The sequence below is a fragment of the Giraffa tippelskirchi genome, chromosome 7 (genome assembly GCF_054371585.1).
Source record: "Giraffa tippelskirchi isolate mGirTip1 chromosome 7, T2T-mGirTip1v1.2.pri, whole genome shotgun sequence".
Taxonomy (NCBI): domain Eukaryota; kingdom Metazoa; phylum Chordata; class Mammalia; order Artiodactyla; family Giraffidae; genus Giraffa; species Giraffa tippelskirchi.
This window is the reverse complement of record NC_137281.1, coordinates 120,061,293-120,074,694: the sequence shown is the minus strand read 5'-3', so window position 1 is coordinate 120,074,694 and position 13,402 is coordinate 120,061,293. Positions and strand designations below refer to the sequence as shown.

The following is a 13,402-nucleotide window of genomic DNA, read 5'->3' as shown; positions in this document are numbered from 1 at the left end:
CTGGGTGGGCAGTGGCAGTGCCTGCTCCGTGGTCAGTTATGGCCAGTGCTGCCTCCTGCATACTGTACTGCCCTCTGGTGCAAGTTCTGTGTAGTACAGGAGACTCAAAATCTCAGCCTGCTTACCCTTTTATTGCTGACATCTCTTATCTCCCACCCTGGGGTGCTCTGGAAGGGAAAAGAACCATTCTTTTCGGTACGGAGAGATGAAAGCAATGGGGAGGATTACACTGAAAGAGGACCATGATCTTTCAGCCCTTTGTCTCCAGAAAAACTACATACTATAGTCTATATAATGTTAGAGCTTAAAATATCATTAGACTCAGTCCCACGTTCAAATTTTACAGATGAGAAAACATAAGGGATGAATCTACTTAACTGGGAGATCTAAGCAGATTTTCAATTTGGAGACAACTAGACCACTGTCCCTCAGATCCTACACGATTCCACATATATAGATGTAGAAAGATGCGAAGAATGCTAGTGACCTTAGGAGGAGGGATTCAAAAAAAAAAAAGACTATTTAATACTATACATGTGTCACACACTTTGCAAGGCAAGTGAAGTCAAGAGACTTACCTTTATGGTATGAGGATTTGTTCTGCAAAGGGAAAATTAACAATGTGGACATCTTAACAAGCTTTCTCAAACTTAAGTTTTATTCACAGGTGATTTTTGCTTTTCAGCTGTTCTTGGAGTACACAATTTGCTCAACAATCCCAAGTTTGATGAAGAAACAACCAACACGAAAGGCGGCAAAGGCCCTGTGAGAAGTAAGTTGACGTGAAATCTGTGGTTTTATGGAACGTGAGCCTCCGGGTGTTGTTGGTAGGAGAGAGGCTTGTTGACTGGGCCGCTGGGGAGTCTGGAATTCTTTTAGGCTTTGAAGGTGGATTTTGTCAGTTTACCAAGGATCACTGGGCTGTGAGCAATCAGATCAGAATAGAGTGGCCAGCACTGGGAGCTCTGTCTGGCAGTGTGACTAGTACCGATCAGTGTGTGTTGCCCAGAACACACTCATGGTGAAAGTGAAAGTCGCTTAGTCGTGTCCGACTCTTTGCAACCCATGGACTATACAGTCCATGGAATTCTCTAGGCCAGAATACTAGAGTGGGTAGCCTTCCCTTCTCTAGAGGATCTTCCCAACCCAGGAATCGAACCAGGATCTCCTGCATTGCAGGCGAATTCTCTCCTGATAGGTTCAAAGGAGGAAATGCCAGATAAAAAGATTTGCTTAGTCAGCACAGAAAGAAGAGTTTTATGTCATAACGACGCTCTAATTAGCTATAGTATCTTAGCTAAGTTTTCCTTCTCTATTCGAGAAGCGTCTTTTTGTCTTAATTATGGATGTTTGTGATTGTTGCTGTTGTTTAGTCACCAAGTCATTCTGACTCTTTGCAACTCCATAGACTGCAGAATGCAGGCTTCCCTGTCTTCCAGAGTTTGCTCAAACTCATGTCCATTGAGTCAGCAATGCCATCCAATCATTTTGTCCTCCGTTGCCCTTATGCATTTTAGGTTCTTCTGTGTCTTTCCGAGACTTGATAGAGCATTTCTTTTTTTATTGAGAGTAACAGTTAAGGTACAATATTATATAAGTTATAGGTATACAGCATAGTGATTCACAGTTTCTAAAGGTTATACTCCATTAATAGTTATTATATATTATTATGGAGTTGGCTATATTCCCTATGTTATATAATATATCCCTATAGTTTATTTTATTCATAAGAATTGGTACTTCTTAATTCTCTATCCCTGTCTTGCTCCTCCCCCCTTTCCTCTCCCCACCGGTAACCACCAGTTTGTTCTCTGTATCTGTGAGTTTATTTCCTTTATGTTATATTCACTAATTTGTTTTTTTAAGATTCACATATAAGTGACATCTTATAGTAGTTGTCTTTCTCTGTCTGACTTATTTCACTTAGCATACTACCTTCCAAGTTAATCCATGCTGTTGTAAATGGTAAAATTTCATTCTTTATCATGGTTGAGTAGTACCTCATATTTGTTTGTACGTATGTGTATATATTATCCACTCATCTGTTGATATACATTTAGGTGGCTGCTTCCATATCTTGGCAACTGTAAATAATACTTCTATGAATGTGGGGATGCATGTGTCTTTTCAAATTAGTGTTTTTGCTTATTTTAGACATATTCACAGGAGTGGAATTGCTAAATCATGTGGCAGTGATAGATCATTTCTTTTTAACACTGAATAATGTTCCATTATTTGGATATACCACAGTTTATCAGATCACCTGCTGAAGGACATCTTAGTTGCTTCCAAATTTTGGAAATTAAGAATAAAGCTGCTACAATATCCGTGTTCAGATTTTGGACATAAATTTTAAACTCCTTTGGGTAAACATCAGGGAGCATGATTGCTGAATCTTATGGTAAGATGTTTGGTTTTGAATTCCATGAGCAATGAATGAGAATTTCTGTTGCTCCACATCCTCACCAGCATTTGGTTTTGTCAGTGTTCCAGATTTTGGTTATTCTAATAGGTGTGTAGTGGAGTGTCACTATTTTAATTTGCATTTCCCTGATAACATATGATATGGAACATCTTTTCATATGCTTATTTTTCGTTTGTATATCTTCTTTGGTGAGATATCTCTTAACTTTTTTGGCTTATTTTTAAAATCATGTTGCTTTCTTATCATTGAGTTTTAAGAGTTCTTTGTATATATTGGATAAGTGCTTTATAATATGTGTCTTTTTTCTGATTTTTTTAATGAATCAAAGATTTTTTAAACTACATAATGTTTTACAAATTGAAAAGGTTTCACACAGTTCAGTTCAGTCACTCAGTCATGTCCAACTCTTTGCAAGCCTATGGACTGCAGCACGCCAGGCTTCCCTGTCCATCACCAATTCCCAGAGCTTTCTCAAACTCATGTCCATCAAGTTGGTGATGTCATCCAACCATCTCATCCTCTGTCGTCCCCTTCTCCTCCTGCCTTCAATCTTTCCCAGCATCAGGGTCTTTCCCAGTGGGTAACTTCTTTGCATCAGGTGGCCAAAGTATTGGAGTTTCAGCTTCAGCATCAGTCCTTCAATGAATATTCAGGATTGATTTCCTTTGGATTGACTGGTTTGATCTCCTTGCAGCCCAACAGACTCTCAAGAGTCTTCTCCAACACCACAGTTCAAGAGCATCAATTCTTCGGCACTCAGCTTTCTTTATAGTCCAACTTTCACATCCATACATGACTACTGGAAAAACCATAGCTTTGACTAGATGGACCTTTATTGGCAAAATAATGTCTCTGCTTTTTAGTATGCTGTCTAGGTTGGTCATAGCTTTTCTTCCAAGGAAGAAGCATCTTTTAATTTCATGGCTTCAGTCACCATTTGCAGTGATTTTGGAGCCCAAGAAAATAAAGACTGTCATTGTTTCCATTGTTTGCCCATCTATTTGCCATGAAGTGATGGAACTGGATGCCATGATCTTAGTTTTTTGAATGTTGAGTTTTAAGCCAGCTTTTCCACTCTCCTCTTTCACTTTCATCAAAAGGCTCTTTAGTTCCTCTTCGCTTTCTGCCATAATGGCGGTGTCATCTGCATATCTGAGGTTACTGATGTTTCTGCTGGCAATCTTGATTCCAGCTTGTGCTTCATCCAGCCCGGCATTCCATATGATGTACTCTGCATATAAGTTAAATAAGCAGGGAGACAATATACAGCCTTGTACTCACACACATGATTTCAAATAATCCCATAACAACCCTTTTTTTCACTATACCCATATAGTGTCCCTCCCCTCCTCCTTCTCCCCACTGGTAACCACTAGTTTTTTCTCTATATCTGTGACTCTATCAGGTGTGTCTTTTGCAAATATTTTCTCCCAGTCTGTGCTTTATCTCCCCATTGCTCTTGAGAGTATTTTCTGCAAAGTATAAATGTTTAATTTTAATGTAGGTCAGTTTATCAACTCTTCCTTTTAAGGATTATGCCTTTAGGGCTGTATCTAAAACTTCATCTTCAAACCCAGGGTCATCTAGATTTTATCCTATGTTATCTCCTAGGAGTTCTATAGTTTTGCATTTAAGTTTAGGTCTGTGATCTGTTTTGAGTTAATTTTTGTGAAAAGTGTAAGGTCTGTGTGTGCGTACTAAGTCACTTCAGTTGTGTCCAACTCTTTGCAATGCTATGGATGGTAGCCTACCAGGCTTCTCTGTCCATGGAATTCTCCAGCAAGAATACTGGAGTGGGTTGCCATGCCCTCCTCCAGGGGAATCTTCCCAACCCATGGATTGAACCAGCTCTTACATCTGCATTGGCAGGTGGATTCTTTACCACCAGCACCACCTGGGAAGCCCATAAGGTCTGTATCTAGATTCTTTTATTTTTTCTTTCATGTAGATGTGGACATGGTGTTCAAGCACCATTTGTTGAAAAGACTACTTTTTTCTCCACTATATTACCTTTGCTGCTTTGTCAAAGACCAATTGATTGTATTTATGTGGGTCTATTTGTGGGCTCTCTATTCTGTTCCACTGATCTATTTGTATATTTTCACCAATATCACTATCTTCCTTCCTATAGCTTTAAGTCTTCTTGAAGTTGAATTGCTGGATTTGTTTTTCTCTTTCAATATTGTTTTGGCTATTCTGTATATTTTTTCCTCTTTATATAAACCGTGTAATCATTTTTTAGTATCTGCAAAATAAATTTCTGAGATTTTGATTGGGATTGCATTGCATTTGGGAAGAACTGACATCTTGACAACACTGAATATTTCTGTACATGGAATATCTCTCCTTCCCACTAACAATATATGATGATGCTTTTTCCTCCACATTGTTGCTGATTCTGAATATTATCTTTTTACATTTTTTGGCAAATCAAATGGTATCTCATTTTTAAATTTCTCAGAATTTGATTACATTTTATATTTTGTTGGTTGATAGCGATTCCTCTGATCATTAGCTGTTCATTTTCCACTGGGTTATCTTACTGCCTTGTAGAAGCTCTGTGTATATTGAGATATGAATCCTTTGTGTGTTACATACATTGCAAACATTTTCTGTTAAATGCTTTTGAGAATTCTTCCACTTCTCCTTTTCTATTCCTTTCTCTTCCTATACCATCCTCAAAATTAAAGTTCCAAGATGGAAATCAGAGGATGGGCCAGGGGAGAATTAAGGTTTGGGAAATAAAGGAACTCATTTTTGTGCATCTTAGATTCTTTGGTTTGGTTATTATAGTTTGAAAGAGGTCCATTTGGGGCAGCTGTAACTACCTGTGGATATTCCTTTGGGAGTTTGAGTTTGCTGTAGAGCCTCCTGCACTTTTGGCTCCATGGAGCATCAACCACTGAGACTTCTCATTGCAGCTGAAAACACCAACCTGGGAGGCTGTAACTCAGAGCCGCACCATTCCTCTGCTTACTGAGTTGAGAATAAGCTTGCTGTCACTGATATTAGAATATTATTAGAATCACCACATATGAAAAGAAGGTCATTTGGGGGGAAGTTGTCTCTGATTTTTATGGGAGAGACCTTTACATTTTATTTTTAAAATTAAAACTTGTGTCTTAGATGTGGTCAAAGGTGAAAAGGTCAAGCCAGTATTTGAGGAACCACCCAATCCCACAAATGTGGAAGTAAGTCTACAGCAGATGAAAGCCAATGATCCCAGCTTGCAAGAAGTCAACCTCAACAATATCAAGGTATTTCATTACGATTGTTGTCAGTCACTTGATTTATCGTTCAGTCAGAAAACTTACTGTAGATGACTGCCAGCATGTTCCAAATCCTTTATAGTCACTGATTTTGAGGCAAAATATCCTATTCAGAAGGAGTGGATTTATTTGCTCAATGCTATGTGGCATCCTGGATGGGAAGGGAGTTTGGGGGAGAATGAATACATGTGTATATATTGCTAAGTCCCTTTGCTGTCCACCTGAAACTATCAACATTGTTAATTGGCTATTCTCTAATCTATAAAATAAAAAGTTAAAAAATAATAATGAAATAAATTTTTTAAATAAATTAAAGAAGTAGGTTTAAAAAAAAGAGTTATTTCTAGAATTCTTTGAAAAGAATTACAGTACTTGTGTTAAACAAGTGTTATTAGTTATCTACTACTGAGTAACAAATTACCCCAAAACTTAGAGGCTTAAAACAACAAACAGTTTATTATTTCACATAATTTCTGAGTGTCAGGAATCTGAGAGTGACTTGGCTGGGTAGTTGTGGCTCAGGGTCTCAAATGAGGCTGTAGTAAAGCTGTCACCCAGAGCTGCAGTCATCTCAAGGCTCAACCAGGGCTTGGGGCTCCATTTGCAAGATGGCGCACTCATGTGACTGTTGGCAGGAGGCCTCAGTTTCCTCAGCACATGGACCTCTCAATAGGGCCGCCAACATGTCTTCACATCATGACAACTTGCTTTCCCCAGAGCAAATGACCCAAGAGAAAAAGAGAGAATAAACTGAAAGCCACAGTGTCTTTTATGACCTGTTCTCTGAAGTCACTTCTGCTTTGACAATGTCTTAGCACTCTCAAAGGGAGGAGAAATTGTATGTGTGTGAGAGAGAGAGAGAGAAAGAGAAAACACTGCCTGACACCTTTTTTGTTCCTTCTTATTAGGCTAGTTTCTAGCATTTAATAATATCAACTATTTTTATTGAGTACTCGCTATGTGCCATATACTTTGCTAAATACTTGAAATTCATTATCTCATTTAATCCTTAGTGGGACTTTAAAAGATTCAGTTGTCCACAGTCACAGAGCTGGCCTGCAGTGCTCCACGAACTCATGTTAGCCTCTAGCTGTGCCCGGTATTGTCTGCCTCTCCAGTGCTCAGTACTGTGCTAAGTGCTATGGAAGGGGGAGTAAGATTCATTCAGTCTCGATTCTGAAGAACTTAAATTAGGAGAAAAGCACTAAGCAGATAATTATAACATGATGTGGTAAGCCCCCAAATTCTGTGGAATTGCAGGTAAGGGAAATTGATTCTGCCTAGGAGAACCAATAAACAAAGGAGGTGATATTTCTGCTGGGTCTTGAAAGATGAGGAGGAATTAGAGCTAGTTTAATTCTAGTCTGGCTAGAATATAGAAAATGAAAGAGAAAAAGAGGGAAGGGTGGTATGTGCGTAATTTGGAGGGTAAACAGAAGTGATGCCCGAGTGTCACATTGTGTTAGATCCCCTTATTGGACACTAAGTGGTGCTATTGGCTCTGGGTAGGTTGATTGCTAGAGATGGACGATGAATGTCTTTTAGAGAGGATAACATCTAAGTCACCAAAATACAAACCTTCAAATTGTGAACTTTCAAAGATACAAACATACGTGCCAGCCCCTGTATGCCTGCTGTTGTACTGTACTATTGTACTTTTCAAGGTACTGTACTGTAAGATTTAAAATGTTTGTTTTTTGTGTTTGTTTTTTATATATGTATTATTTGTGTGAAAAGTATTATACACCTGTTACAGTACAGTATTATCTAGCTGATTGTGTTAGTTGGGTACCTAGGCTAACTTTGTTGGAGTTACATACACATTGGACCTAGGAATGTGCTCTCAGAACGAAACTCATGCGTAGGTCGGGGACCTGCTGTATGTAAAAGCTGTGGGTCCTGAGCTTAGGGTGAAGGTGGTATAGGATTCATCAACAATCTGTGTCTTTCTCATAGAACATTCCAATTCCAACCCTGAAGGAATTTGCAAAGGCTCTGGAGACCAACACTCACGTGAAAAAGTTCAGTCTGGCTGCAACCCGCAGCAATGACCCTGTGGCAATTGTGAGTAAAATCCTTAGAAATACAGCCCTCAGATATTTAATTCAATAGAAGCTATTTTTAATTTGTTTTATCAATTAACAATGTTCAGATCTGGTCAATTTATTTTCTGTATAATTAATAAACAAAATTAGTTATAATGAGACGGTAAAACAAGAACCCACAAGTCAGGCACTTTGAATTCACTAGAATTTTGTTAACACTACAATTTTAGGAGAAAGATATAAGATTAGATTAGGCTTCTAGCTAAATAAATATTTAGATTTTGCTCTATGCTTAGTACAAATCTTCTGAAACGTTTGCACCTGCAGTAGCATTCCATCACAATAAATGGATATGAGACCCCTCCCCCATGAAAGCCTACAGGAACTCAGCACATAGAAAAAATATTAACATATATTTCATTTTAATCTTAAATGGATTCATATGTGTCAAAAATATTTTAAACAACCAAATCTTAAAACATTTTTTGTTTGATATTGTTAACCAGAAGATGAAAAAAAAAAAAAAAGGTCTATTCCTTCTATGCACCTTAGTTAATTCAGGTAAATAAGGAAACCCCTGAGCCCAAGTAAATACTACTACCATTGCCATCATCAGTGTTATTCCTCCTGTTAATATCTCACATTTCTTGAGCAATTAGTAACTGCCAGCTCTGATCCCTGTCCTTTGCTAGGTCATCTCTCTGAATCCTCAGTACACACAATGAGGTGTGTACTATTATTAGTTCCCACTCTAACAAATGAGCCAGTGTGAGGCTCAGAAAGGTTAAGTAACTTTTCCAAAGTAACCCGATCAGCAAAGGACAGAGCCAGGATTCACCACCAGGTCCTGCTTCCACAATCAAAATGCCTAACCACCCAGCTATGCTATATTTAAATACATTACCTCACTGTTGTATGTTTGCTAAACTGTGCCAGTTGTCAGCAGCCTGAGCATTAGGCCACATCAATGGTTCTACAGGATCTGATGCTCAGCACTTGAAAAATAAAAGTTTCTTGACTTGATGATATAATTTAAAGTAACATGTCTTTTGGAAGATTTAAAATAGCATTAAAAAGGGACAGCAAGAAAGTAATGCTACCCACCACGGTGCTGGTGCAGAGTAGATGTTGAAAAACAAGTATTGAAAAATACTTGTTAAATGAATGAATGGATGTGCCCTCTACCTCTGAGCAATAGGCAGTATTTCCATGATGACGACAGCAAATGTGAAGTAAGCACTCATGTAAGAGAGGGGCTAAGCTACAGAACTGATGTTTTCACCAGCAATTATTACATGTCTAAATTTGTAGGTTGAAAGTAGTTTTGAATTATAAGCCTATCATTGAAATAGAAAAAGAACAGAACTAGATCATTGGTGAGGTGAAGTTAGCAATTTAAGGGTTCTTATCTGTGTATGATTTTGTGTATAATCTCTGCCTTTTACTAGATTTGTTTTCAGTTAAGCAAAAATATTCACAGTGCATTTTGTAGGTAAATAACTAAAGGGATAAATAAATACTATGTAATTTCTATTTAATATAATATTTACAGTAAAATGGCAGGAATGCAACTAGTTCATAGTTTACTGTCAGCACTACTAGTAAATAATCTAACTTCTACTCTAGGTCAAATAGATAACTTGCTAAATGGACTAATATAATATATATCCATTACACAGCCCAATATGTTAATAATATACATTAATACACATTATATCTGTAATGTATTTATGTTATATATTATATAAAATATAATATAGCCCCAAATGTATTAATAATATATTAAGATATATATTATTATATCAGATATAATAATCTGCTTGATATAGTTTTCAATCCAACAACTATGTATTGAATGTACGCTTTGTGACAAGCACACCATACAACTGCAAGGAATAACTGTTATCCTTTAGAGTGAAAAGAAAAGCCTCTTTTAGCCTTATGCCTGGATGGTTTCACATGGTCTAGCCCTCACCTGGCTGACCCCAGATGGTTCCCCTTTCAGCTATGCTATCATCAAGAAAGAACTTTTCTATAGGTTGAAGATTGGTTGATTATCCCACAGGCAGCAGAGATATTCAGACTGTGATTATGGCTGAGCAAATCACTGTTGAGAATTATAGATCAGCATTAAAGCAAGAGCTTGGAGACTCTTTTCTATGTAAGGTTCAGAAGTAGACTCTACAAAATACTTGTGGGATTTTAGTGAATATAGACAAGCTATGTGGATGTGAGATGACATTATCCCCATTTTACAGATGTGGCAACTGAGGCTCAGAGTTTGAGTATCTTGACTATGATTACCCAGCTTGTGACCAAGCCAGGAAGCAAATTAAAGTGATCTGTAATCAAATTCAGTTTACCATGCTCCAAGTACTTCCATATAACCACACCTATAGCAGAGAGTGTTAATGAAACTTGCCACACAAATGAATGCCAATGTAGAGAAAAGGCCCAAATATGTTTTATAAAAATGCTGTTATTAATAGGGATGCCACATAAAAATCAGAAGTTTAAGACAGCACTATCAAATAGAAATAAAATGAGAACCACAAGTGTAAGCTACACATGGACCTTTAAATTTTCCAGTAACCACATTAAAAAAAAATGGGTGGAATTAAATTTAATAGTATATTTTATTTAAACCACCATATCCAAAATACCATCATTTCAAAATGTATATGTAATGAGGTCTTTTACAGTATTTTTTCCATACTACATCTTTAAAACTCAGTGCATGTTTTATATTTACAGCACATCTCAGTTCATAAGAGGCACTTTTCAAGGCCTCCATAGCCACATGAGTCCTGTGGCTACCCCTGCGAGGGTACAGGTTTGGACAGTGCAGGAAACTGCAATTTCCACATAACACTGTGAAGTACAGAAAGCAAAACCTTCTCTTTAAAAATGTATTTCTACACTATTTATATAACCTTTAAGAAATCTAGTCTTGGTTTCACTAACATTATTATCCCCAGCACATGTAATAGATGCTCAAATATTTGCTGAACTACAGTGAACCTGGGCCTGGAGCCCAGGGTTGTGTTTGGCTGGGTCTCGCTTCCCTGTTTTGTTCGGTGTAAGAAGAGTGTTTTCTCCAGTTTAAAAGAAATTGGCAAGATCGTGGCTACTTGCCAGTAGGTCCTGCAAGTTTTTTATAAAGGCCTAATTGCTCTGACATTTTGTTATTCTAATAGCAAAAGTAAATCCCAAAGCTTGGAGAGTCCATAAGGAAAGGCCTGATGCATTCCCTTTTGGGGCTCTAATTAAAATGTATATATTTAATTCTAATTAAAGATCTAGCACTGAATAAATGCACTTTAATTTACATGGTGTACAATAACATCAGTGCAAACCTTTGAGCTTTCATTGTAGTTCAAGCAAGTGCTTGACTAATACACAGGATTATTCTTCTAGTCCAGTGGTTCTTAACTCAGGGTGATTCTGCCCTCCAGGGAACATTTGGCAGTGTCTGGAGATGTTTTTGGTTGTCATGACTGGGAGGGTACTGTTGACATTTTGTGGGTCTCAGAGGCTGCTAAACCTCCCACAAGACAAAGGGTATCTCCCACAACAAAGAATTCTCCAGCCTCAGATGTCGATAGTCTCGAGGTTGGAAAACCTGTTCTTGTCCCAAGTTGAATTCCTTCTCCTCTTCCTTCTTCTTGTCTTTTCTGCCATAAAAACACGAGTTCAGAAGTTCCTTATTCTACTCCCGAGAGCAATCACTGTTAGCAGTTTGTTTTTCATTCCTTTCATTGTTGTCTATATGATTTCACTTAAAGTGATTTTGAATTCTGGCTGAACATTAGTCACTAAAGAGCTTTTCAAAAATGCAGTTGTAAATCAACTATACTTCAATAATAAAAAAAACAAAACAAACAAAGCAGCTGTCCAGGCCACAGTCTGAGATTCTGATTTAGTTCATCTGGGGTGGGGCCCAAGCATTGGTATATTTTTTAAAGCGTCCAGGTCATTCTAGTGTACAACCAGGTAGAAATGCACTAATACATATGCACTTTTATTTTTGATTTATTATCTCAGATAGTTTTTGATTCTCCGTTAGAAAAGATTGGGTGACTCTGTACTCTCCTTTCTGCTTCATCTTCCTTTTCTAGCTCTAAATTGTAGTTACTCTATTGTTTCACACATTTGAGCTTTATACATTTTATCTCATTATATTCAGTTAGGTGTATAAATTGACACCAAAAAAATTAGAACTTGTCACCAGCATTTACAATTATCTAGCTGTATAAATATATTAAAGCCTCTGTTCTATGGGCCTTAAAGTCTAATGACTAATGGCAGCCTGATTCTTGTTTCTCTGTGAGCAGATTACAGTGTTTTTTCTTTCTCCATTTTCTTTCTTTCTTTTTTTGAAGTGGGGCAAGGTGGAGAGAGTTGATAACATTTAGGTTTTACATATTTCTGTTCTCTGAATAATCTGTGTTCCCTGCATAGTGTGCTGGCCTGTTTTGTGAACTCAGCTTTTCTCTCCTGATGTTGGTTTTCCTATTAGATCTAGCAGTCATTGTTTGCCTGTTCATAGTTCCAAATAGAGAACAAAATTGATTTGTGTAAACTGGGACTATTTCTTCTGCAGTTATGTAGATCTGATTCACCAAAAGACCTATCCCGTAAAAGCGAAGCCCCTTTATATTTCTCCATTTGTTACCATCTGGCAGGTCATACATTTTATTTAGTAATTACAGGCTCTGCCTCTCCTGCTGATGTATAAGCTCTCTAAAACAGGGATTTTTGTTTTCTCTACAGCTAGCACAAAGCAGAAGCCTGACACATAATCTTTTCTAAGTGAATGAGTGAATAAATGAATGAATGAATGAGTGCTTTTGTAAGCAGGCAGTTGAGTTGATGAGCAGCCTTCTCTGTAGTGTGTGTATGAGAAGCTAGCAGGCAACCCGGGAGTCCTCGGCAACTGCTCAAGTTGGAAGGGCTTCGCTCTGGGAGGGACACGGTTCAGTGTATTTCCATCCTGGGCATTGCCGCCTCTGCTGTCCCTTCTCCCACTCTGTATCTAGTGGAAGATCTGGGGGTGCCTCTGTTTCTGCACTGCTTCACTCTCAGGACCTAGCACCCTCACCTAGCCTCTTCCTGGGAGATTTCTCACTGATGGCTGTGCAGGCAGTTGCCCTTTTTCAGGGAAGCCTCAGGAAGAGCTGGTGTGCTCTCCACCTGCTCTTGCTGATCCACCTATTCCTAAGGCAGCTCTGTAGTGAGACGCCCTAATTGGGGCTTCCCAAGTGACATAATGGCAAAGAACCCATTTGCCAGTGCAGGAGACTTAAGAGACGTGGGTTTGATCCCTGAATTGGGAAGATCCCCTGGAAGAGGGCATGGCAACCCTCTCCAGTATTCTTGCCTGGAGAATTCCATGGACAGAGGCATTGGGAGGGCTACAATCCATAGGGTCACAAAGAGTTGGACACGACTGAAACAGCTTAGCACACACGCACACCACTGGGACTTACCTCGGGCATCTCAGACAATTTTGTGGTCGTTTCTCCACCAATCTTTCTGTTTTCTGTATTTTAGCAACTCTTCAAGATAATGGCCCTCTGTTTTTGTTTTCTTGCACTGTGGGAGTTCCAGCCACTTAAAAATTATACCTTTTCTTTATGACAGTGGGAAATTTGGGGAATGAA

At 38.3% G+C, this 13,402-nt stretch overlaps 1 protein-coding gene across 2 annotated transcripts in view; it reads left to right on the top strand.

The window, feature by feature from the left end:
* The window catches only part of TMOD2 (tropomodulin 2), a 48,954-nt gene that overhangs the window by 25,601 nt on the left and 9,951 nt on the right, over positions 1-13,402 (top strand). Inside the window, exons 5-7 of one of the 2 annotated variants that reach the window (XM_081508223.1) lie at positions 686-772; positions 5,552-5,682; positions 7,651-7,758. In XM_081508223.1, the coding sequence (XP_081364349.1) occupies positions 686-772; positions 5,552-5,682; positions 7,651-7,758 (326 nt within the window). The remainder of the gene's footprint in view (positions 1-685; positions 773-5,551; positions 5,683-7,650; positions 7,759-13,402) is intronic. The other variant, XM_081508224.1, reaches the window with a different exon arrangement.